Source organism: Mustela lutreola, chromosome 3, assembly GCF_030435805.1.
Source record: "Mustela lutreola isolate mMusLut2 chromosome 3, mMusLut2.pri, whole genome shotgun sequence".
Classification (NCBI taxonomy): Eukaryota; Metazoa; Chordata; class Mammalia; order Carnivora; family Mustelidae; genus Mustela; species Mustela lutreola.
The window spans coordinates 196,055,972-196,082,573 of NC_081292.1; the positions used below are offsets into that span (position 1 = coordinate 196,055,972).

Below are 26,602 nucleotides of genomic sequence, written 5' to 3' on the forward strand. Positions count from 1 at the left end.
CATTGTTGTTCTTTTATTTTTAAATTATTGCAAGCCATTAGAGTGTTCAATTATGAGCATAACAGGTAAAGCAGCTGAAATTGTCTGTCCCCAGCATTCTCATCTTTGAGCTCTTTTTGAATCATAGCCAGGCAAGGGATTTATAGAATTTGTTGGGGGGGGGGAATAAAGAGGGAGAGAAATGAGTAGTAATTCAATAGTAAAATGGGATTTAAACTAGGCAACGTTTTTAGAAGTCTTAGTCTAAAGTAATATTTAAAACATAGTCAAGAGTCCATTAAGAATAGATGTGGAAACTTCAATGGAGAATCAAACTTCTCTTGACTGGGCTTATTTAGCATGACTTTTCAAGATGTTTCTTTCTAACATTATTAGTTTTCCTCACTGCACAAAAATTTATAAAATGTGAATGAACTTCCATCCTTCAGGTTTTCTTTCACCAATTTCAGCAGTAAATATATATATGTATTACCTCCTGTTTCACTGACAAAATGGATTTTGGTCCTTATTAATAGAAAAGTAGAAAACAGAACTGTCTTTCTCCTTCTCTGAATGTGATTGGTACATTTAAACTGACCATTAATCCATAAGGTATATTAAAGTCATTCATTCAATAAATATTTATTTCATTCCAGGTACTATTCTAGGCATTGGGGATATGGCAATCAACAAAGCAGACAAAGTTCCATCTCTCATGGAGGTTACACTCTAGTTTGGGGAAATAAACAATAAACAAATAAATAAGTAAAAAATCTCGTGTAAGAGAGGGTGAGATGCTATGAAAAAAGGCAAGTCAGGAAAGCATATAGGGTTCGGTGGGGTGGGGTAGGGAGGTTGTTAACTATGGTGGATAGCGACATTTGAGCAAGGGCCTGAAGGAAATGAGGGAGAAAACCAGGTGGATATCTGGAGACAGACATTCCAGATATAGGAAACAGCATGTGCAAAAGTCCTGAGGTGAGAACATGCCTGTGATGTTTGAGGAGGAATATGTCAGAAAGTATGTATATATCTATAACAGAGATTTCCTAAGCCTCAAATTTCAAGAAGTCACTCAATCCAGGACTTGAGAAAGTCATTGCTATGGTCCTTGACTTGGGTTAATAACCAGTCTATGGCAGTGATGACCCTGGTTCTGAGTCCATCACTGCCACCATCTCCAACCTCCAGCATGTACTTGAATTTAACACTGGGATCAGTCCCTGGGTAGGCCGTGGCTCTTATCCAGCAGTGCAAAAAGCTGGAATAAGGGATCTAACATCCACTTAACCATCAACATCCCCATTAAATTTGCCATGAGAACTAGTGGTTCACTTGGTGAATCCAAGGGACCAATGGGGTCAAGTCTGATCTCTCTCACAGAGCATTCATGTCACACAGAATGCACACATCCCAGAGATATAAACCATTGGTTTGATTAGAGATTGTGACTGAAGGCAAGTAAACAAACCAGGAGCGTACCTTGCTTGAAATAGAACTAATATGTGAAAGTTTGGTATATTTTTAAAAAGTTGAACTGGAGATTTATTTAAAAAAAAAAAAAGATTTATCCCACACTATTTTTAAGTAGCAAGCTTTCTCCAGATTCATGACCAAAAGTTAAACATACCTGCTCTGAAAGACAGATACTAAAGCTCAAATTAAAAACAGGCACATGGTAGTTCAGTAATTTTACCACTGAATACACAGAATATAATGTACACTTGGTCTCTTTAACTTGGCCTGCTCAGCCCAAAATAAGTGAGCTCACAATCAAAAATTATAGAAATACTAGTAATTATCAGACTCTTACAATAATAGCAGCAAATGACATTGTTTTCTTCATAATTATCATATCGGAAACTGTAAAAGCATTGCTCCAACCACTGTTTTTAAACCATTTCTTGGCTCATACTAATAGTGAAAATGGACTTCCCTATTAACATTTCTACTTTGGTTCTGTTCAGAGTGAGTAAGAGAAAACTAAAGTGTGATTCATCTTTGGTAAACCTATTTTTCCCATCAGAAAATAAAAACCATTTTTTTTAACCAAAGATCAGATCTTTCCATTTTTTAAATTTATTTTTTGCCATTGCTCTTTATAAAATTCTCTAGCTCTATCATTTTCAAATCCAATTCAGTACATTAGATTAAAGAACTCTGTGTGCCAAGAGGCTAGCAATGCAGAACGTGTGCCAGTATAAATTCAAGAGTTCTTTGTCACTCCAGTTCTAGTGAGTTTGACCTTCTCTGGATTAATTATTTTCATGGAATGGATGCCCATTTCAAAGCCAACCAAAGTACAATATTTTCTGCTGTAATCATAGGATTCTCCTTTCCACATCACAAAAAAATTAAAGAAGACCTCTTTTTATACATAAAAATGGGAGACAGAACACTGCACATTTCATTCCAAAACAGGAAAATGGTGGAAATCAAGAGGCTCTCGGATTTTATAGCACCTTATCCCCAGATAGTGGGTTTAAATCTGTTAAAATATTCTCTCCTTTCTTGCAGTGTGGGCCAGGATATCTTTTTTTTTTTTTTTTTTTTTTTTTTTTTTTTTTTTTAACTTGAAAGAGAGAGAGAAAGAACACAGAGGGAGAACCACACTCCCCATTGAGGAGGGAGCCTGATGCAGGACTTAATTCCAGGACCCTGAGATCATGACCTGAGTTGAAGGCAGATGCTTAACCCACTGAGTCACCCAGGTACCCCCCCCCAGTTTAATCTTTATACATTATTAATATGACAATAATAATAATAGCTAACATTATTTGTCAGATATGGCACTAGTGCCAGGGACAAGCAGAAAAAAAAAGACTAACTTGGGCCATGCCCTGATGGTGATTATAGTATAGGGACAAACAATTATGATCATTACCTCCATTTTATAGTTGAAGAGTAGAGTCTTAGAAAGTCAGTGACTTGCTTAAGGCCAACTAGAAATGGGACTTGGACCAGATCTATTTTACCTGCTTCCAAAACCTAGACTCCTCTAACAGCTGAGTAAATCAAAGCACAAAACAAATTGTAAAGGCAGCAGTAAAGCTGTTCTTCAAGGTCCCCAGGCATACACCAGTTGACGCCAACCAGAAGCAGAAAAATATCCATTGTCATGACAAGATCAGGTCTTACAGGGTCCAGCTTTGCAGGGTATCTTGAGAATTTTGATGTTCTCTTAAAAGATACACCCCAAAATAATTTTCCATGTCAGTGGAACTCCAGGGTAAACACACAGCTGAACCCACAGAGTTATGGAGTTCTGAGCCCTAAATCATATAAAGTCACTGTAAAGGAACTCTCGCATTGTCTCCTTCTGTCTTCTGGAAATCTTCCACCAGATATTGGTCACTCCCCTCAGTACATTGGCAAGAGTCACATGATTCCCTTCTATTCTCCTCCTCCAGAAGAAGTTTCTTAGGACTTATCCCCCATCCCCTCATGAATACCAACAGCCCCTTTTCAGAGTACCATCACTGCTCTGGATGTCCTTTCAGTCTCCCACTTCAGACTTCCACACAGATGACAAAAAGACCAACCAGGCAAACCTGAAATATAGGGAACAGAAAAGCCCCCTATATGATTTGACAGGAATGATCTTCTGAAGGAGTAACCCTTCTTCAGAGTATTCAAATGATTTTGACATCAAGTGGCTTCATTTCCTGACACATTCTTCCTCGGTAAGGGGGAAGACTATTTTATGCTTTTCAAATCATATTGTGAATACTACATTGCATTCCCATCACAGGGAGTAAAGGAGAGCAAGACTGTTTGCCTCAAATTGCTTCGAATGAATTCCATTGGTCAAGATGACTAAATATGACCAGAGTTCATCAAAAAAATAACATCTATACAAACCAAAAGAGACTCTTAATGTCACAAAACAAACTGAGGGCTGCTGGAGGGAGGGGTGTAGGGAGAGGGTGGTGGGGTCATGGACATTGGGGAGGGTATGTTCTATGATAAGTGCTGTGAAGTATGTAAACCTGGCGATTCACAGACCTGTACCCCTGGGACTAATAATACATTACATGTTAATAAAAAAAAATTTAAAATTAAAAAAATAATGTCTATATCTTTCTAAACTAAAACAGTATTAATAGGAACTAAGTGGTTCATTTCAGGAATGAGAGAGAGTGTTTTAATGGTTTTTGAAATGTGTAAGTCTCCGTCCCTTCTCCCCCACTCTAAACTATCCCCACTATAAACCCCCATTTAACCAAAAAGAATGTTTTTCTATCCTTTCTTCTCCATCTAAAACGTCCTTCCATATCACATTTCACTTGACCACAATGTTCAGATGAGTGAGAAAGGAGTGAAATGGAAAGCAGATTTCAAGGTTGACAGAATCCATGGATTTGTTTGTTTGTTTTCTACTATAACCTCTTAAATCAATAAATATGTGTTAAGTTGGCATTTGGGTCATGGCACTACAAGATAGAGCCTGCCACAATAATATTCTTTAACTTCATTTCGGAGTCTCAAAATAATATTATTTGGTCTAGTCATTCAAGAAAAATTGGCATCAGTGGCTTAAGAAGAGCCTGTAGAAGGAGCCCGTGGCCGGCTGAAGACGAGGCAGGTTTTTCCTATCCAGAGCAATTGTGTTGAGCAGGTGAAGAGCTGCCAGCCGGCTTGCATCTGGATAGGCGTCCATGTCAGGAACGGTATGCTGCAAAGTCACGCGCTGGTGCATAGGGTTGGTAGTGCCTTCGGGTGGGCCCCGGTCTCCGGGGGGTCATGTTCATGTAGTCACTCTGAAGGATCCTGCTCCTCCTACTCTTCATCTGCAGAAAAGAGAAGTGTCTCTGTGAAGGGGTGCCAGGGAACAGAACGAGATGTAGTGGGAGTAACTCTAAGACTGGGCGGGGGCAGGCAACTACTCAGAATATGGACTGACAAATGAAGCTGAACACACCTGTATTCATTGAGTGCCTTGGACAGGATAGTGCCTCATCAAACTTAACTTCTTTGGACTCTTCTAAATTAACATGCAAAATCTGAATCAAAGAAGGTATTTGGGTTGAATATACCCATGTTACCCTCAATGCAGTTATTTGATCTAAATTCCAAAAGCACATCTAATTAATATATCCACCGTTTATGTGTAAATACTCTTGAAGGCCCTTCCTCCTTTGAAAAGGTTAAGCATCTCCACTGCAATCTTCTTACATCTGTCATTTGCTTAACAAGCTGTTTTTGCATCATTAATCCGAGAGAACCTTCACCCCTCCAGAGTCTGAAATAATCATAAATTCATAGCCCTGGAGTCCAAATTAGTGGAGAGGTATAGTTCAAGACAACAAGTTACATTCCTACTCTCTTGTATGTATGTACATTTCCATAAAAATAATGGTGTCACTTATTAATCTGCTCCTCAGATTCACCTTCTTCTAGATGAATTTCTTTCGGGGTGAGGGAAGTAGGGGCAATACTAAACCCAGAGCAAGAGTTACATGCACTATGAATCTTAGCGTAGTTTTTACTGGAGGTTAAGAGCATCTTTTCTGAACCAATGTGATGGCAAATTTTACATGTTTGTTAAAAGACCCATAAAAATTTCTAAAAATAGCTACCTGGGTTTCCAAATTTAGAATTCCCTATTATGAAAAAAAAAATTGTCTATTTCTAGGCACCTAGGCCTGATGCATAGATACATGGAACATGAATGACATGAACACTTGAACAAGTAAGTGAGCAAGTGACTTCTGCCCTGGTCTTATTTCCATGCTCCTCCCTGAGGCTTGTCAAATGAGCAGGAGCAAGCTGGAAAACCCCAGCCTTCACATTACTAAATCCAACTAACATGTCTTCATCTTTCTCAGGCCTCATCTTTTGACTTCTTGGTAGCATTCTCTACTAATGATGACTCTTGCCTTTTTGAGATGCTCTTCCACTTTGCCTTCCCTAAGACGGCACCATGATGGTTTTCATCTTACCTATCTGGCTACTCCTTCCATGCCTCTTTTGCAAGCTCATCCTTCTCTAAGTAGCCATTCAGTGTTCAAGCTCCTCACAGACCACCTCCTTTACTTACTCCATCCTCTCTCTCTAGGCAAACTCAACCCCATTTGCAACTTCAATTACCACCTACTCACCCAAATTTATATCTCTGGATGGGACCTCAAAGACACTTCAAACAAAACATGTCCAAAAGGAAACTGAGATCCTCCCCTAAAGTCTGGTCTTCTCCCAGTGTTTCTATCTCAGTGAGTGACACTTCTACATATACAATTGCCCAACACTTCCTAAGCCTCATCCTTGACAGTTCCAGTCCCCTATCCCTTGTCCCAGGGGACATTTGACAATGTCTGAAGGTATTTGGGGTTGTCACCACTGGGAAGAATTCTATGGCATCTAGTGGGTAGAGGCCAGAAATGCAACTAAACACACTATGTTGCACAGGGAAGCCCCTGACACCAAAGCATTACCCAGCCCAAAATGTCAATAGCACCAAGACTGAGAAATCCCAATCTAAGGAATCTGATCATGAAAAGGAATGGGATGAAAAGGAAGCAAGTGATACAAAACATGGGACCAAATTTAGAATGAATACTGTCGGATTGCTTGACCTTTCCTTTTTGCTCATCCTCAAAAATGACCAGTGATTTGAGCCTGGTAGCCTGGAAGGAGGCTGTTCCATCCATGGATATAAGGCAGGACAAAAGGAGAAGTATGTTTGTAAGAGAAGGTTACAAATTCAGCTTTGATCATTTAGGATATAAATGATGGATGGGTTATCCAGCTGAAATGAAGAAGAGGATAGTGTTCAACAGACATAATTGGGAGATTCATTCAAGAGAGGTAGCCATGGAAACAAAGTGGGTGAGGGAAGTTGCTCTTCAAACATCGTGGCTTTACATCCTTGCCATAAATAAGAACCAGCGTTCTCTCGAGCACAGGGTTATGGCAGAGCAGGATAAGGGCAAGGAAACCTCTGCCTCTGAATACATGTGGAAGGCCGCTGCCGATACCCTGGAAAGCACTTTAGTACTTACTCCTGCTCTGACTTCCCTTGCCAGAACACCAAATAGCAGTCTTTGCCTCCAAACACTCAAATACAACTATAGCTGGTAGAGAAGACCTCATAAGGTCTTCACCATGCTATTAAGTCCACTAAAGATGTGTGATCTCAGGACCATTCCTCCCTTGCCCTCACACCACCCCCACCCTTACCCACCTGTTTCCTGGAAGCAGCAGCAAGACACAATTCACTTAAAGACACAGTCTTCAAGGGCACGCTTGGTTTAAAGGAAGATACCACCTATCCACACACTGTCCACATTTTCTACATTGTGACTGATCATGGAGAAGACCGTGTTTTCAAAAAGGTTCCTTTAGACTAAGAAAGAGAATAGGTTTTCCAGCTCAGCTGGGTGAGTGGAGGAATGAGTGACAGTCGCAGGTGCTGTTCCGCAGCAGGCTGGTAGAGGGGAGCACTTTATTTATTCAAATGTAAGCAACAAGTCAAGAGCTGGGATAGAATGTGCAGCTGCTCCCAGAAACCCGCTCAGCCTACAACTGCCTACGGTAGCACATCACAAGCCCTCAGGAAGTTCCGGAGAACAGCACCTCGCACCAAGGCATAGAGCAGATCAGTCAAAAATAGGCTCCCAGAATAGGACCCAGGAAACGGCTAATCTCTTGGGATCAACAAGGTGCTGATTGCTTAAACAGTAACAGCAGCAAGAAAAGATGAGCTTGGGGTGGGGGGGGGGGGGATGTGATGTTATCTTATAAAATAAAGATATATATTTATTTCACATTCTTTTGGTCAGATAGTACAAAGACCTAGGCAAATAAAGGGTTCTTATTGGACAACCTAATCGACTATAAGAGGCTGCAGAAGATAAGATCATGCCAAGCACTGGCTCTTCCTAATTCACAGGGAATTTACGAAACAGAGTAAGACCAAAGTTAAATTTTATCAAGACAAAGCAAGTAGTGCTACCAAAGAAAAACCTGTAGCATCTATGATGTTTCCAAGTTGAAAGTGAACTATTTAAATTGACTGAAAATGACAAGACTTTTGTTCCTCTGGGTGATTCCAGTCACTGAGCCAATTCGTGCCTGATTATAGTAACTGATATTCTAATGTGTGTTTACAATAAGTTTTAAATGGTGAGCAGTACCCTTCTGGCCACCGAAAGTTAAAGTAAGTCTCAAAACTATTTCCTGGGAAGCTGGTATGACACTGACCTAGGTCAACAATAACAAAGGAAGTACCTGTCCTGGAAGTGTACCCATAAAGCCACTTCACCTATATTTTAGATTAAGAAGTTGAAATTCCCAAGAGATAAAAATAAGGACTAAAATAATAATAATAATAATAAGGACTAAGATGCTAACCTCTAAAATCATTGGCAAACACCATAGAGGTTCAAAGTGGGAACGTAATTTGTATGAAGACCCCAAGATCAAGAAAGATGAGGGACAGAACTGACATCAGAGAAAGAATTTAAGCAATATTTCTGTACATAAAAGGCTCTCAGGGTTGGGCAACTTGGAGGAAACAAGACGGGTAAATATCAAGTTGCTATCTAGTATAAGGGGTTTCTAGGAATCAACAGCCACTTTTTTTCCTACTCTGCAGAAGAGACAGATTAGGCAAACGGGCAGCCTAACCAATGTCCATCTCTGCCCCTAGAGTTTTCCAAAATGTTAGCAGCATGTGGGGATTGATCGAGAGGCAGACTTTGGAAATAAGCCAACAGAGTTTAAAAGGAATAGCATGGAGGACATTAGGAGAAAAAAAGGGAAAAAAGAAGGGGGAAAATCAGAGGAGAAGACAAACCATGAGAGATTATGGACTCTGAGGAACAAACTGAGGATTTTAGAGGGTAGGGAGGTTGGGGGAGGGTGAGTTGGCCCAGTGATGGGTGTTAAAGAGTACATATATTGCATGGAGCACTGGGTGTTATGTGTAAACAATGAATCTTGGAACACTACATCAAAAACTAATGACATACAGTATGGTGCCTAACATGATAAAAACAATAATAATAATTTAATAAATAAATAATTAAAAATAAAGGGATCTCAGGTAGGACACCTGGGTGTCTCAGTCTGTTAAGCATTGGACTCTTGGTTTCAATTCAGGTCATAATCTCATGGGTCATGAGACCAAACCCCATATCTGGTGCTCAGCAGGGAGTCTGCTTGAGGATTCCTGCCCTCTGCCCCTCCCCCTAACTCTCACACTCATGCTCTTTCTCTCTCAAATAAATAAATCTTAAAAAAAAAAAAATCTCAGGCTAGATCCGTCATTTACATGATTGTGAACCCAAGGCTGCCCCCTCACCTCTGTCCATCCCCTGCCCTACCCCCTACCCAGCACCAAATCTTTAGTAAATAGAATGGTTTCACCAGGTGTGGGTTCCAGAAGTCACTGACCCAACTATGGGTTAGTTAAATGTGTAGAATATCCGTTAAAGATATGTTCATTTAAGTCCTTAGTTTGGCCTTTAGGAAGGTTATTAATGCATAAATCTGATAAGCACTCATTAAGCATTAAAAATGCTTAATACCACAAGGATGGTGTATATCAAGAGAAATGGTCCTTTATTCTTGAGGAGCATACATTTCTTATTGAAGAAATGACTCACACATGCATCTAACATAGGAAAAAACTCAAAGACAACGTGAAACCAGTGCAGGAGACATTCTGCCCCACACCATGTACATGAGAAAGGGAGGTTTCTGAGTAAGGGAAAGACCATCGGTAAGGGAGTCCCATCTTAACATTGGTTATGGCCATCAAGATGTGTTCAAACCTTCGACTTTGAAGGAGGTAAAGAAAGATACACCAAGCTCATTACATGAACATTTGCACAAATTGGTAAACTCTAATTCAGTGCTGAGAACTCAGAAAAGTCTAACTCCCATTATGGTTTCATAATGACAGCAACCATACTTGGCCTCACGAAATTCAACTGCTTCAGAGGAGATAAAAATATGACTCAGATAAACAGACCTAGTTTCTTTGCTAGGTTTGAATGCATAATTTCAGTAACCAAATTTCTCACAATTTTGGACCCTGAACAAAAATTGTGCATTGGTTTCAGTGCCTTGATTCCCAAGTTGTTAGATTTTTATACATATATGTATATGAAAACTAATTTATATATCATCATGATATTGCAAAATGGGAAAAAGAAAAGTAACTGGCCCTAAGACTCGATCCCCACTTTTCAGCTTCTTTTTTTTTGCATGGCCACCTAATTACTACCTTCTGGAAAATAGAATTCACATTAGATTTTCATCTCAAATAAAGCTAAACAGGTTAAAAGAGAAGAGAAATAACAGCAATAATACTAACAATCATGTATTAAACAGAAAATGAACTACATGGGCAAATTTCTTGAATGTGTTCAGATTACACATGCATGGAAAAGTTACACAAAATAGTGTTGCTTCTCTTACCCAGCAAGCACAAAGAGCCACTGTTACTAGAAAGCTATAGAAAACTAGGACTCCACACACCACCACCAGTGCCCAAAATGGCTTAGAAGATTGAGGAGACAGCTGCACTGGACAAAGATGTCTCTCTGAAAAATAGAACAGAATGGGTTAAACATGGGAGTGGCACTTGAGTACATTTCCTTCCTTCTGAACTTTATAGAAGAATGGGAAAGGGATCAAAATATAAAAAATATCACCAGCTTATAATGTGTAGACTTCCTCTCTGGGACTTATCCAACCCCACCATTGATCATGACCTAGTTTGCAAGACTGCCACTGAAAACTCTTACTTTAGAGCAGTGCCCTGGTAGAGTTATGTGTTACCTTTCACGTGGATAATGGTCCCATTGCTCTTCTCATTGTCTATGTAAGGAGGTGGATACATGACCTCGATTTTGCAGAAGTAAATATCTGTTTGGTTAACAAACAACTTCCGAAGGTAGAATGTCACTGTTTCATTGCCCAATTTCCCATCACAGTCGAATCCTGTGCTTGAATAGAACTGAGGCTGATGGGAGTAATTCCCATTCACAACACAGACTTCCACAGCACTGTCTACTCCCTTATAAAGGGATGCCCGGAACTCCTTTGAGAAGAGGTTGTGGGTATACTTGCAGCTCAGGTTGACCTCATTGTTGTACACCACAAGCATGGGCAACTGCTTCACCAAAATCTTGTTTTCTGAAGAAGGAAAAATCATTTGCTTAGAATAAGAGCATGAGGACTTTTTTTCCCCCCTGAAATCAAGACATAATAATTAACAAAATAAACGAATCGCCAGCAAAGGCTTTCTCTTGGCAGATGAAGTTGCAGGAGTTCTTTGGGAGAAAATTATAGTGAGAGTTTAAAAGTTTGCATTTTGATATTATCTGCATCTTCCTTTGACTGGGACAATGCAGTGTGTTTTCACTTGGAGGGCAGAATGTGGCCTTCTGTTGGCACTGAGCACCACAGCTACGCATTTGGAATTTTTGAATCTGTACTAAGATTCCAATGATGTTAATCATGCTTAATTGTTTATCTTCCTGATTGAGTGGGATCCTTGGAAATGGCTTTGGAACACCTGACATGGATACAAAAATAGATTTGGCTTTAAGTTGTGATACAGGCTTTTGTGAACTAAAATGTTTTGAAACATTTGGACTTTGTTTATTGGCCATTCCAAGAGTCGGATAAAAGTAAGAGAAGTAGGATAAAAAGTAAGAGAAGACACAACCCCAAAAGCTTAACTTACCTTCCAAATTCTGAGAGGAGCCTGCTCAAGAACTTGCCGTATTTGTTCTCTTAAATCACAGGAGATGGAAGGGGTGTACAAGAGCTCCCCCTCTGCTCCATTTTTCTGCTTCAATGCTATTCCAGTGAATGACCAAAGAATCTGGAGAGCATCTAGTTCAATCTTTTCACTTTTAAAGCAAAGAACCTGAAGCTAGGTATTATAAGCCTACATGAGGAAGAGAACACATGTATTCCATCTTGTCTCCCACTGTATGCCCATTGCCTCTCTAAAATCGCTGAATAGTTGGTGAGCAAAGCTGCGACTAAAAACCCAACTACAACCACCTGAGAAACAGACCACTTAGAACCACCCTTCTTAACCACTAAGAATCAACTTTGCAAATTTCTCTAAATTTTCCGTCATTCTTAAACAATGAATTTCTCAAAAATAATGAATGGCTTTGCATCTCTGATTCAAAATTTAATTCCAAAAAAATTGCTGTTATTTTGGGTCATGCTAATAATTGTCTATGTATTCGCATTCTTTAAAAAAAGGTTTTTTTGAAGCCACACCCCACGCACCCACACTGAAGACCCAAATAAAATAAAAATCTATTAAAATAAAACCTACAATTTGCCCTGGATTTGCATTCAAGTGCTCAGGTGTTTTGTTTTTGCTTTAGGAGAAAGGAAGATGCATAGAACTAAATTACTAGCAGCTTTCCATCACCTGGATTGTTCTCAATTCTGGCTGTACATCAAAAACTTCAAAAAAAAAAAAAAACCCTTCTATCCAGTTCCCATTCCCAAAACTTCTGATTTAATTAGTCTATGCTGGACACAAGAAGGGATTTGTATTGTTTCTTCTCATTTTTTTCACACAACTTACTGAGATATAATTCATGCACCATAAAGCCACTCTCTTTTTTTAAAGTTCACCTTTTAAAAATATACAATTCAGTGGTTGGGTTTTATTTTGTTTTATTCGAGTGTAGTTGACACACAACGTCACATTGGTTTCAGGGATACCACACAGAGAATCAACAACTCTATAGTTACGCTACCCTCACCACTGCATAGCTACCATCTATCACCACACATCAGTATTTACAATACCACTGACTGTGTTCCCTATGCCGTACCGTTCATTCCCAAGTCTTACTCATTCCACAGTGGAAGTCGTATCTTCTGCTCCCTTTCACTCATTTTGCCCATCCCCCCACCTCCCTTCCCTCTGGCACTTGTTTTTTTTTTTAATTATTATTATTTTATTCACAAATTGCAAATGGATGGCCACTATCTGATTCCAGAATATTGTATTTTTATTCCCCCCAAACAGAAATCCCCATACCCGTTAACAACCACTCCTCATTCCTCCTTCCCTCTAGCCCCTGATAACCACTGAACTATTTTCTGTCTCTATGGATTTGCTTATTCTGGGCATTTCATATAAATGGGCTCATACACTATATGGCCTTTTTGGTCTGGCTTCTTTCACTTAGCATCATGTTTGCAAGGTTCATCTCTGTTGCAAAATGTATCAGGAATTCATTCATTTTCATGACCAAATAATATCCTCTTGTGTATATATATACCAAGTTTTGTTCTTCCATTCATCATTTGCTTTCACTTTTTTGCTATTATGAATAACGCTGCTATGAACATTAATGGATATATGGATATACATTTTTGTACGGACATAGGCTTTCAGGTCTCTTGGGTGTATGCCAGGAGTGGAACTGCTTGCTAATATAGTAATTCTGTTTAGCTTTTTGAGGAGCTGACAAACTTTTCCAAAGCAACTGCACTATTTTACATTTTTTTTTTTTTAGATTGTATTTATCTATTTGACAGAGAGAGATCACAAGGAGACAGAGAGGCAGGCAGAGAGAGAGAGGAGGAAACAGGCTCCCAAGCAGAGAGCCCAATGCGGGACTTGATCCCAGGACCCTGAGATCATCACCTGAGCCGAAGGCAGAGGCTTAACCCACTGAGCCACCCAGGCACCCACTATTTTACATTTTACCAAAAGTGTCTGAGGATTCTGATTTCTCCATCTCCTTCCCAACACTTGGTATTGTTCATTTTCTTTACCATAGCCATTCCGGTGGATATGAAACAGTATCTTATTGTGGTTTGATATGCATTTCTCAAATGACTGATGATGTGGTGCATTTTTTATGTGCTTTTTAATCATTTGTCTCTCATTCTTTTTTAGACTTTATTTATTTGACACACACACAGAGAGAAAGAGAGAGAGAGAGAGCACAGGCAGTGGGAGGAGCAGAGGGAGAGAGAGAAGCAGGCCCTCTGCTGAGCAGGGAGCCCAATCCCCGGCTCGATCCCCGGACCCTGGGATCATGACCTGAGCCGAAGGCAGACACTTAACCAAACGAGCCACCCAGGTGCTCAATTTGTCTATCATTTTTAGAGAAATGTTTATTCAGATCATTTGCCCACTTAACCAGACTGTTTTTTATTGTTGAATTATCAGAGATCTTTACATATTTTTGATGCAAATTCCTTATCATATATAAATCTTACCAGATTTCCAAATATTTTTTCCCATTCTGTGGGTCATCTTTAGTATTGTCATAAAGATTTCCCCCTTTGATTCTAATATTTAGTGAGGGTTGAAAATCACAGTCGTGTAACAGATTTCTCAAGGTGACAGCATATTAAAATCAGCTGCAATTTAAAAACCCTTGATTCCCAGGTCAATTTAAGCAGAATCTCTGTGTATAGAACCCAGACATCAGTATTTTTAGTTTCTCAGGAGATTCTAATTTGCAGTCAAGTTTGAGAACCAGTGACTTAACAATTGAAAATTCATTTCTTATCCTCAATTCCCAGGCCTCCACAGGTTTTTCCAGTCTTATCTCCTCAAACCCAATCTTCCCAATCAGCCAGACTATTTAACATCCCAGTAATATACTGTGTGAGCATTCCTCTTTCCATACTTTGCTAACTAATCTCATGGCCTAAAGCGTCTCTCCCTTCTTAGGTCTCAAATGATTACTACCTGTATCACTCATTTGCCATTTGGTCAGGTTCTACATGTGGAACACCTCTTGCTTCATATACTTCAGGCTTTTATGTGTATTTATTTCCTCTAGACTTCCAGTTTCTGGGTCTTCTTTGAGCAAGGACAATCTGTTATGTTTCTTTATATACTACTGTGTGAATGATAAGATCTCATTAAATAATCAATAAGTGAAAGGTGGTAATCTGACTGTGTCATTGTTATCAGCAGCAAGGTCTGATTACCATCTCATTAAATCCTTGTTCAAAATTTGTGTCTCCACAACAACATTAGCTTCATTTATTATTCACTCAAAACCCCCTTAAAGCACTGAAAAACACATGTAGGTAACCAAAATTTAAACCCATCAAGATAGGGAAATTCATGGGGCGCCTGGGTGGCTCAGTGGGTTAAAGCCTCTGCCTTTGGCTCAGATCATGATCCCAGGGTCCTAGGATGGAGCCCCACATCGGGCTCTGCTCACCAGGGAGCCTGCTTCCTCCCCTCTCTCTCTCTCTGCCTGCCTCTCTGCCTACTTGTGATCTATGTCTGCCAAATAAATAAAGAAAATATTTTTTAAAATAGGGAAATTCAACTTGTTTTTGTTGTGTTTCATTTTGCTTGGTTTTATTTTTATTTACGTAGAAAGAATCACTGGGCCAGTTCTGATTAAAAGAGCCAAATCCAGCAAGAAATGCCTGCTTTTCAGGGAGTCCGGGTTAGGTGCTGGTATTTCTGCTTACTGAGACCTCCAGGGATTGTAACTGTCCCTAATTATCTGGGTTCTGTGTCAAGAGGCAATCAAATTCTTCCTACTCTGCCTTTGAGAGGTGACATAAGGGGAAAAAATGAGCATAGGAGTTATTTGCTAGGATAACAAAAGGGAGCATAAGCAGGAAAACTGACGAAAGCTGGAGAGAAACCCTGGACCCAGTTTGGGCTCCTCTTCCTAGCACCCACAGTGAGGTGGAGAGAGGGAGAAGGAAGAAAAGCTCTAGCATCTATACTCCAGTAGTTTACTTAACATGTCCTGTATCACGCAGAATGTGACACCCTCCCAAGAGGCACACAGAAGGAAAAAGTCTATTTCCCAAAGAGAACACGGCTCAGTTTCTATCCTTGGGCAGCTACAGTCTGGTGGGAAGGAAAGATTCATCAACAGCTACTTTTAAGACAGTGGCACAGTGATCTGCAGGGCATTTCTGCAAGCAACTAGAAAACCAGCTAAGGATTTCTCAAGGTGACTGCTGACCTGACGTGGAAGTAGGCATGCATTTATTCAACAAGTTTATTAGGTAAAAGCCTTGCAAGAGGAGCCTTTGTGTTGGGGTGAAGTGTGGTAGGAGAGTATGTGGTGGAGAATAGGGTGCGAGGTCAAGTACTATAGGGAATACAAGACAAAGAGAGAAAAAGAAGGATCTACGCAGAGGAGATAAGGAGGTGAGAAAGAGTATGGCAGACATAGGGAATTAGAGCTGCCTCCATTTTGCTGGCCCATGACTTGTAAAAGAAAATATTGGCAAAACAAGCATAGTTCACAGCTTGGGCTCTCTTGCTGGTGATGGGGACCTATTGAAGTATCTTGAGCAGAAAGGTGATTTCATTTGCTATATACCACTTTAGTAAAAATGCGGAAGGCAAATTTGAAGGGCACAAGCGTAAAAACATGGAGACAAGTTAGGATACAATCATAGTGACCTAGGTAAGACGTGATAAGCGTCTGAACTATGATTACAGAGAAGTGGATGAGCTCAAGAAATATGTGCAGGTTAAAACTGACAGAACTCAACGTTGGCTTAGATGTGGTGAGTGAGAGAGGAGGAGTTAGAAATGATTATCCTCAGGCCATACAGACCAACCAGTAAGTAATACTGTTTTTCTTTTACCTATGTCTCTTCTTCACTCATTATGAGAAACTGAGGTGAAGGTTAGACATCTGAGCTATGAAAAAGACATTCTTCCAGCCTAAGAGATCACTGCAAAGAGCATATTAGTTACCTCAAAACTAATTGACTCCCTGGAGTTTAGTTCACTGTTTTCTGTTCTCACAAGGGAGAAGTGGTAGTATTTCTCTCCTGGAACTGGCTTTCTTTCACAAAACATAATGTAGTGGGATAACTAGAAGATAGACTTTACTTCCGCTCATCATGGGGCTTCCAAATTCAAACGTGAGCATGGTTATAGGGGATTTCTCTGAACCCATTCCACCTCAGCACTGCAAATTACACAACCTCTCAGAGAGGAGTAATCCAAGTTCTCAGGATCTTGACTGGGGGTTACATAGTCCATATTCTCCTGGTTGATGGCACATCCAACAACTTCAAAGGGGAAAGAAAAGTCCTTTTTTGTGTGACTCCTTGTACTAAAATTTGTTGGAAAAGAACTTGAAAAATAGTGATGACATGGCCATTTGATAAAAAAGAGCCATCCAATGTATTTGTCAATGTTTACTTTTCTCTGCCTTCCATGTCAGCACATAATTTTAATGTTAGGTGCTATGCACGAAGTGGTGTGCCAACTATGTGCTAGTGTGTGGCAATGATTCCCTAAGCTTAGGGTTGAACCCAAGTTAAAGATCAGCTGATAAAACTTCTTGTTTTCATTATTTATATCCTGATAGCCCTTGGCCCCACCTTGGTTCATGTCAATCATTTAGAGAAACCTAAGTAAGAAACCATCTCATAGGATTTCAAAATCTACTTCTGCTTTGAAGACACACTAAATGAAGGAAATTCACTTTTGGTGGTAGAAAAAGAGAACCAATTTCTCTAAATGATACTGAATATATGTGATCATATGTGTCTACTTGCAGTAGACACAATAATTCTTATTTTTTTCTTAAAATGGAGCATTGTGAAAATGTGCACCCCTCACTCTACCGGAATGAGTATTAACATGGATAAGTCATAGCTACCAGTAACAGAAACATCAAATGATATTTGGCTTTGAAATGTATTTTTAGTTCTCTGAGTTTCAGGGAATCTGCAAGACATCAAATAATTTAAGAACACATTGCAAAATTTAAGAACATACCCAGGCTCAGAAGACATTAGAGAAATGTTTAGCTTCCCTGTACTATCTTGTATTTGAGCCCTTTCATGCTAGGAATGAAGAGCACCCTTCCAGGTTATTTTGGTCTTTGCAGACCTAGCCTTTCCATGTAGCCTTTCCTTTCCTTCTTGTGAGTATTTAAGCAAGGTCCACCTAGGTCAAACCTACTGCATTAAAAGAGAAACATGTCAATCCATCAATTGTATTTGCTTCTGGTATCAAAAGATTCGCTTGGCTGACATTTCTCTAACTGAATTGACAAGTTGTTTTGATGATGAATTTAGTGCTTTGCTTTCAAAGCCTTTCCTAGCAGCTAAATCAGCTAAAGGTGTGGAGACAGGAAGCTGTAACCTCAAACCTCTTTCCCTCACAACTCCTCCTTAACAACAGGCAACATGAAGAGTAAGACTGGAGGTGAAAAGGTACTTATCTGCTCCTTATAAGTAAGGCAGTGCAAGCTAAAAGATTTCCCACAGATAATCTGTGAATCTTGTGATACAGCTGACTTAGAAAATGGAAAGTTGCTTGTGCTTCCATGAGAACTGGTCACCAAAAGAACAAAGAAACAAAACAAAACAAAAAAACCTTTCCCTTTTTGCCTGTTGTAAATGGGTCAATTACTATATTAATAATCCATCAATTCTCTGCACAGATGGAGTGGATAACCATCTCTCGGGTGTGGTTCCAAGCACCAGAGAAGAAATCCTGCCCCTAAAAGGACTCTCCTCACCAACTCAGTTAATGCTTGGATTTCAAAAGAAGATGAAGCCTAAAAGGCAATATGGGACACACATCGACTTAAATTAGTAATTGCGGCCTACATCCACAGGGCTACAAAGTGCATTTTCCTATTTTATCTCATGTGAACTCCATATTAACCTGTGAAATAAATAAATAGGACAGTCATCTCTATGTGCATTTCACAGATGGGGAAACTGAGGTTAAAGAGCTCAAACAAGTTGCCCAAGTTTATAGGACAAGTGACCTTTATGACTTGGCTCATGCTTCATGACTTCTAATCTACTGGTGGTTTTTTTTTTCCCCCTCTGTTAGTTTGCATCAAAATTTCAACACAATTTCAATGGTTGATTCTAGATCTTCTCAAAGTTGGACGATAATTGGATGGTATTAGAAGTGAGAGTTAGGGAGGAAAATACCATTGAATAGGGGAGTAGATGGAGTGGAATCAGGACAAAACTAAGTTAAAATTTTATTTTTGCCAACATGTTGCTGGAGTGCTCAGCTGGAAGGAACTCTTGAGGTGATCTAAACCAAAACCTTATTTTGTAGAACAGACAACTGAAAACAAAACAAAACAAAAAACGACTTTTTAAGCAAGGTCACACAAATAATGGAAAAGCGAAATTTATTTATTTATTTATGTTTCTAGGAATAATGTTTGAAGTCATGAATGTTTTATTCAGAAAGCCAACTTTGTGCATTCAGTAGATTCACTTGATTTCATGGTCATAGTTAGAAAAAGTGTGTCTCCAAACTTTCTTGGCTTGTAATGCATGTGCACAAAACATTTTGCTTATGATTTCAGAGACTTCCTAAAGGTTATGATGGATCCCAGATAAGGCCTACGGACAATACTGTCATGTGAAATGCCTCTTTAAATTATTTCAGATCCACAACCAACAATGATGCCATCTCAGCTCTCCTATTTCCGCTTGCCCAAGTTTGTACAAAATACTTGGAACTAAATTCGTCAGTATAGAACATCACTTTTCAGTCTAAACCCCATTGGGCAAATTCTCAACCTCAGGACCTTTGTGAATTGCATACATTTATCATGTCTAATTTAGGATATGCCATCTTTCCTTTTCTCTATCATAGCACCACAGAGAGTGGAGTAGACAGCACTCAAGACAGAGATGTGCATTGAAACGTTAAGGAAGGAGTAAAAGGAGATATGATAGGTATTTAATTAGCAATGTGACTTTCTTTCGGAACCTCTTAAGAACTTCATTGGGTTCCATTTCTGCATATCACAATCAGTTTCTTTTGCAGCTTAAAAATCAGATCGTAAGATCCTAATCACGTCGTTTCCTTTTTTAAAATTCTGACTGAACAGAATTTAACATGTCAGGCAGGAACCAGAGCAAATGAAAGCTTTCTATTTTCAACCATCTTGCCCTACGATGTTTGTGAACACACTGTGAAGGTGACACTGGTTTCCCTGGCACAGAGCACCTCCCTCCTGACCACAGAACTGGTGAAGTTACTGTAACTTTCCTCTGAGTACATTTCCTGTTCAGGCCTAGGATACCCTTCAGCACGTGGCCCTCTGACCACTTGTTCTTTTTTAGGCTCCATAAGGGCCAGGCTTGTTAACAGGGCAATGCAGTGTTTGCTCCGAAACCTGTAAGACCAATTGCGCTTTCTGGGAGGAAAGTGGCTCTTTCCTCTGTTGGTGGTTCTGGAAATCTAGCTGGTGGCTCAGCCTCCTACAGATGTGAGAAAGAGGAGTAAAAAACACTCATCAGTCTTTGACCATCTTCTTTGAGTTACTAGGAAGATAAAAACAAAGCTATGAATGACCTAGCATACCTTAAATGGCTCCAGACCCTCTAAAGTTCATGATAAAGTGGGCGGAGGTTGGGTGGAGAGTAACAAACATCACATTTTCAGAATAACTTTGTGGTCATTCCATCTAGTTTTCTAATGGCCGTCATCTGGAAATCCCCCTGTTTTCCCAAGGGTCAAGATTTAAGGAAAGCTCCGCCCAAAAGGGGCTGTGAAAAAGCATGAGATGTATACATATATGTTATCCCATTCAGGAGCCCAGCAGAAAACAAATGGCACACTCAAAATTGGGCAACAGGAGGAAGGTATATATTTTTAAAAGTACTGTTGGCAAAGGTGTGGAGGCCACAAGGCAAATGCTAGAAACTGTAGTTCATGGCAGCAGAGTTATGAGCACCCTTAGGTCTAAAAGCTCATGGGCAGGGTGAGGTTACCAGAACCAGAAGGAAATGGAATCACCTAGAGGAGGCCGCCATGACTGATGCAATGACTTTGTTCAGACAAATAGACCATGGGATCAGCCCTGCCCAAGATTGTGTGTCTACAACTATCAGTTCTGTCCAGCACATTTATTCTTATTGAAAGGGTGACTTTTATTCAAAATCTAGAGGCCTTAGTTCAAACAGATGCAAATGATTATAGATAGGTAGCAATAAAAATAGAAATAATAACCTGATTAATACATTTACTCAGCAAGCTGCCATTAACCAGCACCAGTCTAAGCTCCATAACTATTGTGCTTCATACAACTGTCAAGAAGTTAACTCCGAGATCAAATAGTTCGGTAGCAAAAAGTCCCAAGTGAGTATCTAGTCATCAATTATGAAGAGAGAAAAATTATCAAAATGATCAATAAGCACTTTCTGAAAAGAAATTTCAATGTGTCCAAAAATTGTTCTTTGGTATTCTGACTTCTGCCATGATGAAGTCATGGATTTATTCAGTAAATAAATAATAGAACCAATGTATTAGGTTCTTGGGAGATGGAAGATGTAAAAGATACAACCTCTTTCTTCTAGGAGAAACCCTAAGGTAAATACACCATTAGCTACACTCTAGGGCCATGTATGGTCTATAAGCCCTGTCTTAACAGTCATATAAAAGAGGCCTTGTTTCCAGTCGAGATGATTTTGGAGGCTTTTATGAAGACAAACTGGCCTTTAGCTGGGCAATGAAGTCGGGGGTAAATTTAGAAAGGCTAAGATGAAGGAAATAGCTTTTAGTATAAAGGTTTATTGGGGAACAGCAGAGCATTCTGTTTACATAAAGGGGAAAAAGGTAAAGATGGTGGCTTCCAATCACAGAGAGACTTTAATGCCAAGAAAAGGCACATGGATTTTGCTAGGAAGGCAACGGGAGACAATGAAGACACCTGAGTTGAGAATAAGGTGGTAAGTGCCCCTTCAGGAAGGTTTAGCACAGTAGTGCAGAGCACACTTGCTGGAGAGGGTGGAGAGGAGGCAGAGACCAATTGGGAGGCTGTTGCAATAGCTTTGATGTGAGCCCACAGGGTGTGAGGTGCGGAGGAGGCAGCTGGGGTGGGCAGGACAGATGAGGAGTGGGGACCTGGTTGTCCTCACTGACGGTGAACGAGAATCAGAAATGACACGGAGTTTGTGGGCTGGGGAAGGGTGAAAGCAGAGGCATTGCTGGCAAAATTAGCTTTGTTTGGAGAAAAGCTGCTGGGTTCAGCTTCAGATACACTCGGTTTGAGTGGTGGGTAAAGCATCCCGAAGAAAAGGTCCAGGAGTTAGATGTGTTGGACTAGAGCTCAAGAAAGTTACAAATAGTTATGTACATCAGGATGTCATCAGTATTAGGATGACAGTTAATATTAAACATGCCTAAAGCCATTGCCTGCACTGTCATCCACCCCAAATGCTCAGACACACTATCCAGCAATGTAGGGTGTAAGCACTCCAGGATTGAAGCTTCCTAAACACAAAGCAACATAAATGGGTATGATGTGACCCAGCCCCTATAGTTCAAAGGTCTACAATTGTCCTCTTAGTCCCTAATGCTAGAAGATAATCTAAGAGGCCAAGAAGGCAGAGCACCTTATATGAAATCTTCCAAACCCCTCCCAAATATCCAATTTTATTACCCTAAAATGTTGCCTATAATCCAAACCATAGGTAACTAGGGCTTCATAGCTTTCTACATGAACAGTATAACAATAACTCAATCTTACATCTCCAAAGAGTCTGTGCAGGGCCACCTTGACACATACAGAATCTTCTAGGCAAATGTCATGACTTGGAAGTTTGTAAATAATTACTATGTGGAACCTTAACATTATATAGGAAGGTGGAGGAGAAAAAGAAAAGAAAAGCCAAGTCCTGCCATAGTTTCCAAGCATCTTTGGACCTAACACTCTGGTTTGCGGTCTCTCCAAGCACTTTCAGATATTGCTCTTCAGCGGTTCTTTGTATTTTCTCTCTCAGATCATAAGAGCATCCACAAAGTGATGGGGTGGTTGAGTTGTCTTGTTAAAACTGATAAAAGCCAGTACTTTTATTGCTTGTAAGAAGGATGTTTAAGCCAGAAATAGACCTAAAATGTCTTCAAGTCCAACCCCCTCACACATCAGACAAGGAAATGAAGGCCTACAAAAGATTTTGTCACATTTCAACAGACTAAAACTCCTAATCACATCCCCCCCTATCTTGAGAAATCAGTGGTGTTAGCTTTTAAGTTTGAAAAAAAATAAAAGGGAATGGAGGGTAGAAAAACAGACATGGCCTCCCCAAAGCCAACAGCAAGCAGCTACATCCTTGGTCCAAAAAACACAGGGAGATGCTGAGATTCAATTTCCTGACTGGAAACTGGAGCCCTGCTCATGATATTGGGCAGGATTGATCTGAATCTCATGACCCTCTTATTTCAGCCATGAGCTGAGGCCAGGCCAAGCCATATTGTACATTTTTGAAGGCTCAAACAAATTTAAAATGAGATGGGCGAGGTCTTCAAAGTTAAGGCATGTGTTATCCAGTGGCCCTTGCTGATACAGGTTTAACACTAAAACCTGTTCTGAAAGAATGAAATAGATATAATTTTTAAGTAAAAGTTTTTAATATCAAGTATGGCAGCATGTAATCACTCATCTACCCCTTCTCCATTCTAACATTATATGGCTGCCTGTATAAATCTCTTCTCTCCCTCCGCATTCTTCTTAGAGATTTGTCCTCTTCTCTCTAATACTCCCATCCTCTGTGCTCCAAATCTTTCTCCCCATCTCCAGGTGACAACTGCCTCTGTCCTTCATTGTTCTCCCTCCTCCTCTTTTATTTCCTAATGGCCCTTCAACATGACACACACACACACTCAAGAACAGCACTTGGTTCCTTCTACATCTTAAACATAATAAAGTCACTGGGTTTGCAAACATTTATTACATACCTACCATGTCATATACAAGAAATGGTGAACATCACAGGTGATAGAACTGTCTTTACCCAACAATTTCCTCTCTTTCTGCTATCTCTGTATTGTTCCCCTCCACTTTTTCTTGACTTTTTGAAGTCTTCCCTTCCTTTCCTACCCTTCTATCTAAGCTCAAAAGTCCCAACTGGTCTCCTTTTAGTCAAAACCAATAGCCTTCCCAGGCCACTAATCACTTCTTCCCTATATAATTGATGTTATTAAGCACTGTCTCATTTTGAAATTCTTTCCTTCTTTGGCTTTAGTGATGTTCTATCAAGTCTCTTTCTCCTCTTCTCTCTCCAAACATGTTCTTTGTCTCCTTCACTGGTTGATCATCCTCTTCAGCTGACTCCTAACCGAGCAATTTTCCAGATACAGTTCAACTCTCTCCTTTCTATTGCCATCCTTTCCCATGACATCAGCTTTACTCCAAAGATGAGGATTCCTAGATATTTTCTTCTTACCTGGCTCCCATAGCTTCAAGTTTGTACAGGACATTTTTCTGTCATTTCAAGCCTTCACTTCAAACTCAATGTTCTAAAACTAAACATCAGTTTGCCCCAAAACTCAACTGCAGAACATCTTGATTACAGGCGGTGATACCACCGTTCCTCTATGAAGCCAAAAATCTTGACATCACTCTTGATCCCTCCCTCTCTTTCACAAATCAGGCACTATATCCTGGAATTTCTACTTTTCAAGCATCCCTCAGAATAGTCACTTCTTGCTGTTCCCACCTTTGCTACCCAAATTCTAAACTACTACCCCCCTCCTGGCAAAGTGTTATAATGTGAGCCCCTTGCCATTAGTCTCTATACATTCTAGACCATCCTGCTTCCAAAAGCTTCCAACTGCATCAAAATGCCTTGAAAATAAGTCCAAACTTGGGGGACCAGTGCTCAGTCCTTGGTTTGACCTGATTCTACCCTACCTTTCCGCACTTCCACACATTCAGTTCTGGCCAAGAGCACAGAACAATATCCCTGGTTTAATTTCTTTATTTGTATGGCTTCTCTCTTCTGAAGTTACATGGAGTTGGTTAAGAACATGAATCCTGGAGCAAGAGTCTGGATTGACTCACTTACTAGCTGTGTGACCATAGGCAAGTTGCTCTGTTTGCTCCGTCCTTCAGTTTCCTCATCATACAGATAGAAGATTGTCGCAACTGTTTCAGAGGATTTCAGGGAAGAACACATTATTTAATATAAGGGAAGCCAGGGAGAATAGTGCCTGGCACATTATAAGTGAAAAATCAGTATGAGCTAGGAATTATTATTAAAAACATTATCCATTCAAATCATATCTAGCTTTAATGTCCCATTCAATTCCCATAAATGCTTACTATTCTATATTACTATTCTATATTAATCTTACTAGAATATTGATGTTATGCTTCCTCATTTTAGTTCTAACTCATTCATTTCCTTCTTCAACAAATATTTGTTGAACACCTAATAATGCTTCCAACACTGTGCTGGAATCTTCAGTTATATCTTTGCTGTGCTGTGAAGTTATAATGATGAATAAGACATGATCCTGCCTGCAAAGAGCTCACAGTTTAGGAGGAGAAACAGACGCATCACTGCACAATAACAATTTGGGGAACCCTGAGAAGGAAGGAAGTCCCTCACTTTGCCGTTTAGGGTCTCCGAGAAGGAATCAGTAGGTGAGTGAGAGGTGTGAGGTGTAGGGGACATTTCAGATTATAAGCATAATGTATACAAAGCCATTAAGGCATGAAACAGCAGAAGAAGTAGCCAAAGACTTAGTTATTGTTTCCGCACTGCTATATCATGTCATGTATGGTCTTCTCAGCTGGATCAAAAAGTCTATGGCTGCAGAGAGAACTTGGTTAATTACACAAGCAGTTCTTGTGTGCTAAGTCCTTATACTTCTTTTCCTCTTTTTATATTCCTTCAGGCTCCCATAAAGATTAAAATATAACAGAGGTTTAATAAGTCTTTGTTAGATTGAGTTATACTGCCACTGGAACTCCTCTTTCAAGTCCATAATAAAGGCTGAATACCAGGGAGAGCTTCCTCAAAAGAAGTGAATCTTGCATTATAGTCATGAAACGAAAGATGAGTAGGATTTGGATAGATGGAAAGGGGGAGAGAGGGTACCCCATGAAGGCTATAGCATCAGAAAGGTCAAAAACGCCCAGAGCAGTCTTCACAGGGACTGTCAAGAAAGCTGCAATTTGGGGTTTGAGGGTCTTATATTAGGGTGTGAAAGAAGATTGATTGGATAAGCAAGAGGGGTCCAGCCTTAGATCATCCAAAACATGCCAAGGAACATTGCAAAATGACTTTTCTTTAGCATCTTCCAGGACCCATCATCACAGCCACCTTTTCAATAGCTTGAGAGATCTCTAAGTCCTTGCCCATCTCTAAATGTCTCTGGTTGAATTCACCAGTTATATGGATGCTGCTGCTTATAACTAAATTAAATTATTACATACAGAGAACAAATAAAATAAATTACCACAAACAGTGAATCATTCACGATGATGCTAAATTGAAAGAAAAAAATTCTAGAAAGATTTTACAATTCTCATTTTTACTTCATTGAAGCTCAGATTGGGTTTTTTGTATCAGTCATAGAACCTAGAATAGCATCTAGAAGATGTTAATAAATACCTATCAAATGGGCACAAGAATGAAGACTTGTCTTGCTCACATGTAAGAAGATGGAGGAACTTTACAGAACAGGAACCTAGGACTTTAGAGAACAGTAACCTAGTAATATCCTGTTTTAGTCCCCCCGGGAGCTTCAGTAAAAGGAAACATTCTTCCCATATGTGCCCATTCTCACCCAGTTTCTATGGGACAGAGTCTGTAGATCAGAAATGGAGCCCTCCTGGACCCAACATTCCTAAAGATGGTCTTAAATTCTGTAGCCTTATTAGTAGTAGTGTTC

The 26,602-nt window shown here is 39.8% G+C and overlaps 1 protein-coding gene across 2 annotated transcripts in view; it reads right to left on the reverse strand.

Annotated features, from left to right (window-relative positions):
* Positions 1-596: 596 nt before the first annotated feature.
* The window catches only part of CD28 (CD28 molecule), a 31,013-nt gene continuing 5,007 nt past the window's right edge, over positions 597-26,602 (reverse strand). For both annotated transcript variants that reach the window (XM_059168308.1, XM_059168307.1), the window contains exons 2-4: positions 10,768-11,124; positions 10,405-10,529; positions 597-4,769 (exon numbers count right to left, since the gene is read on the reverse strand). In XM_059168308.1, coding sequence (XP_059024291.1) covers positions 4,641-4,769; positions 10,405-10,529; positions 10,768-11,124 — 611 coding nt within the window. In that variant the 3' untranslated portion in view covers positions 597-4,640. The remainder of the gene's footprint in view (positions 4,770-10,404; positions 10,530-10,767; positions 11,125-26,602) is intronic.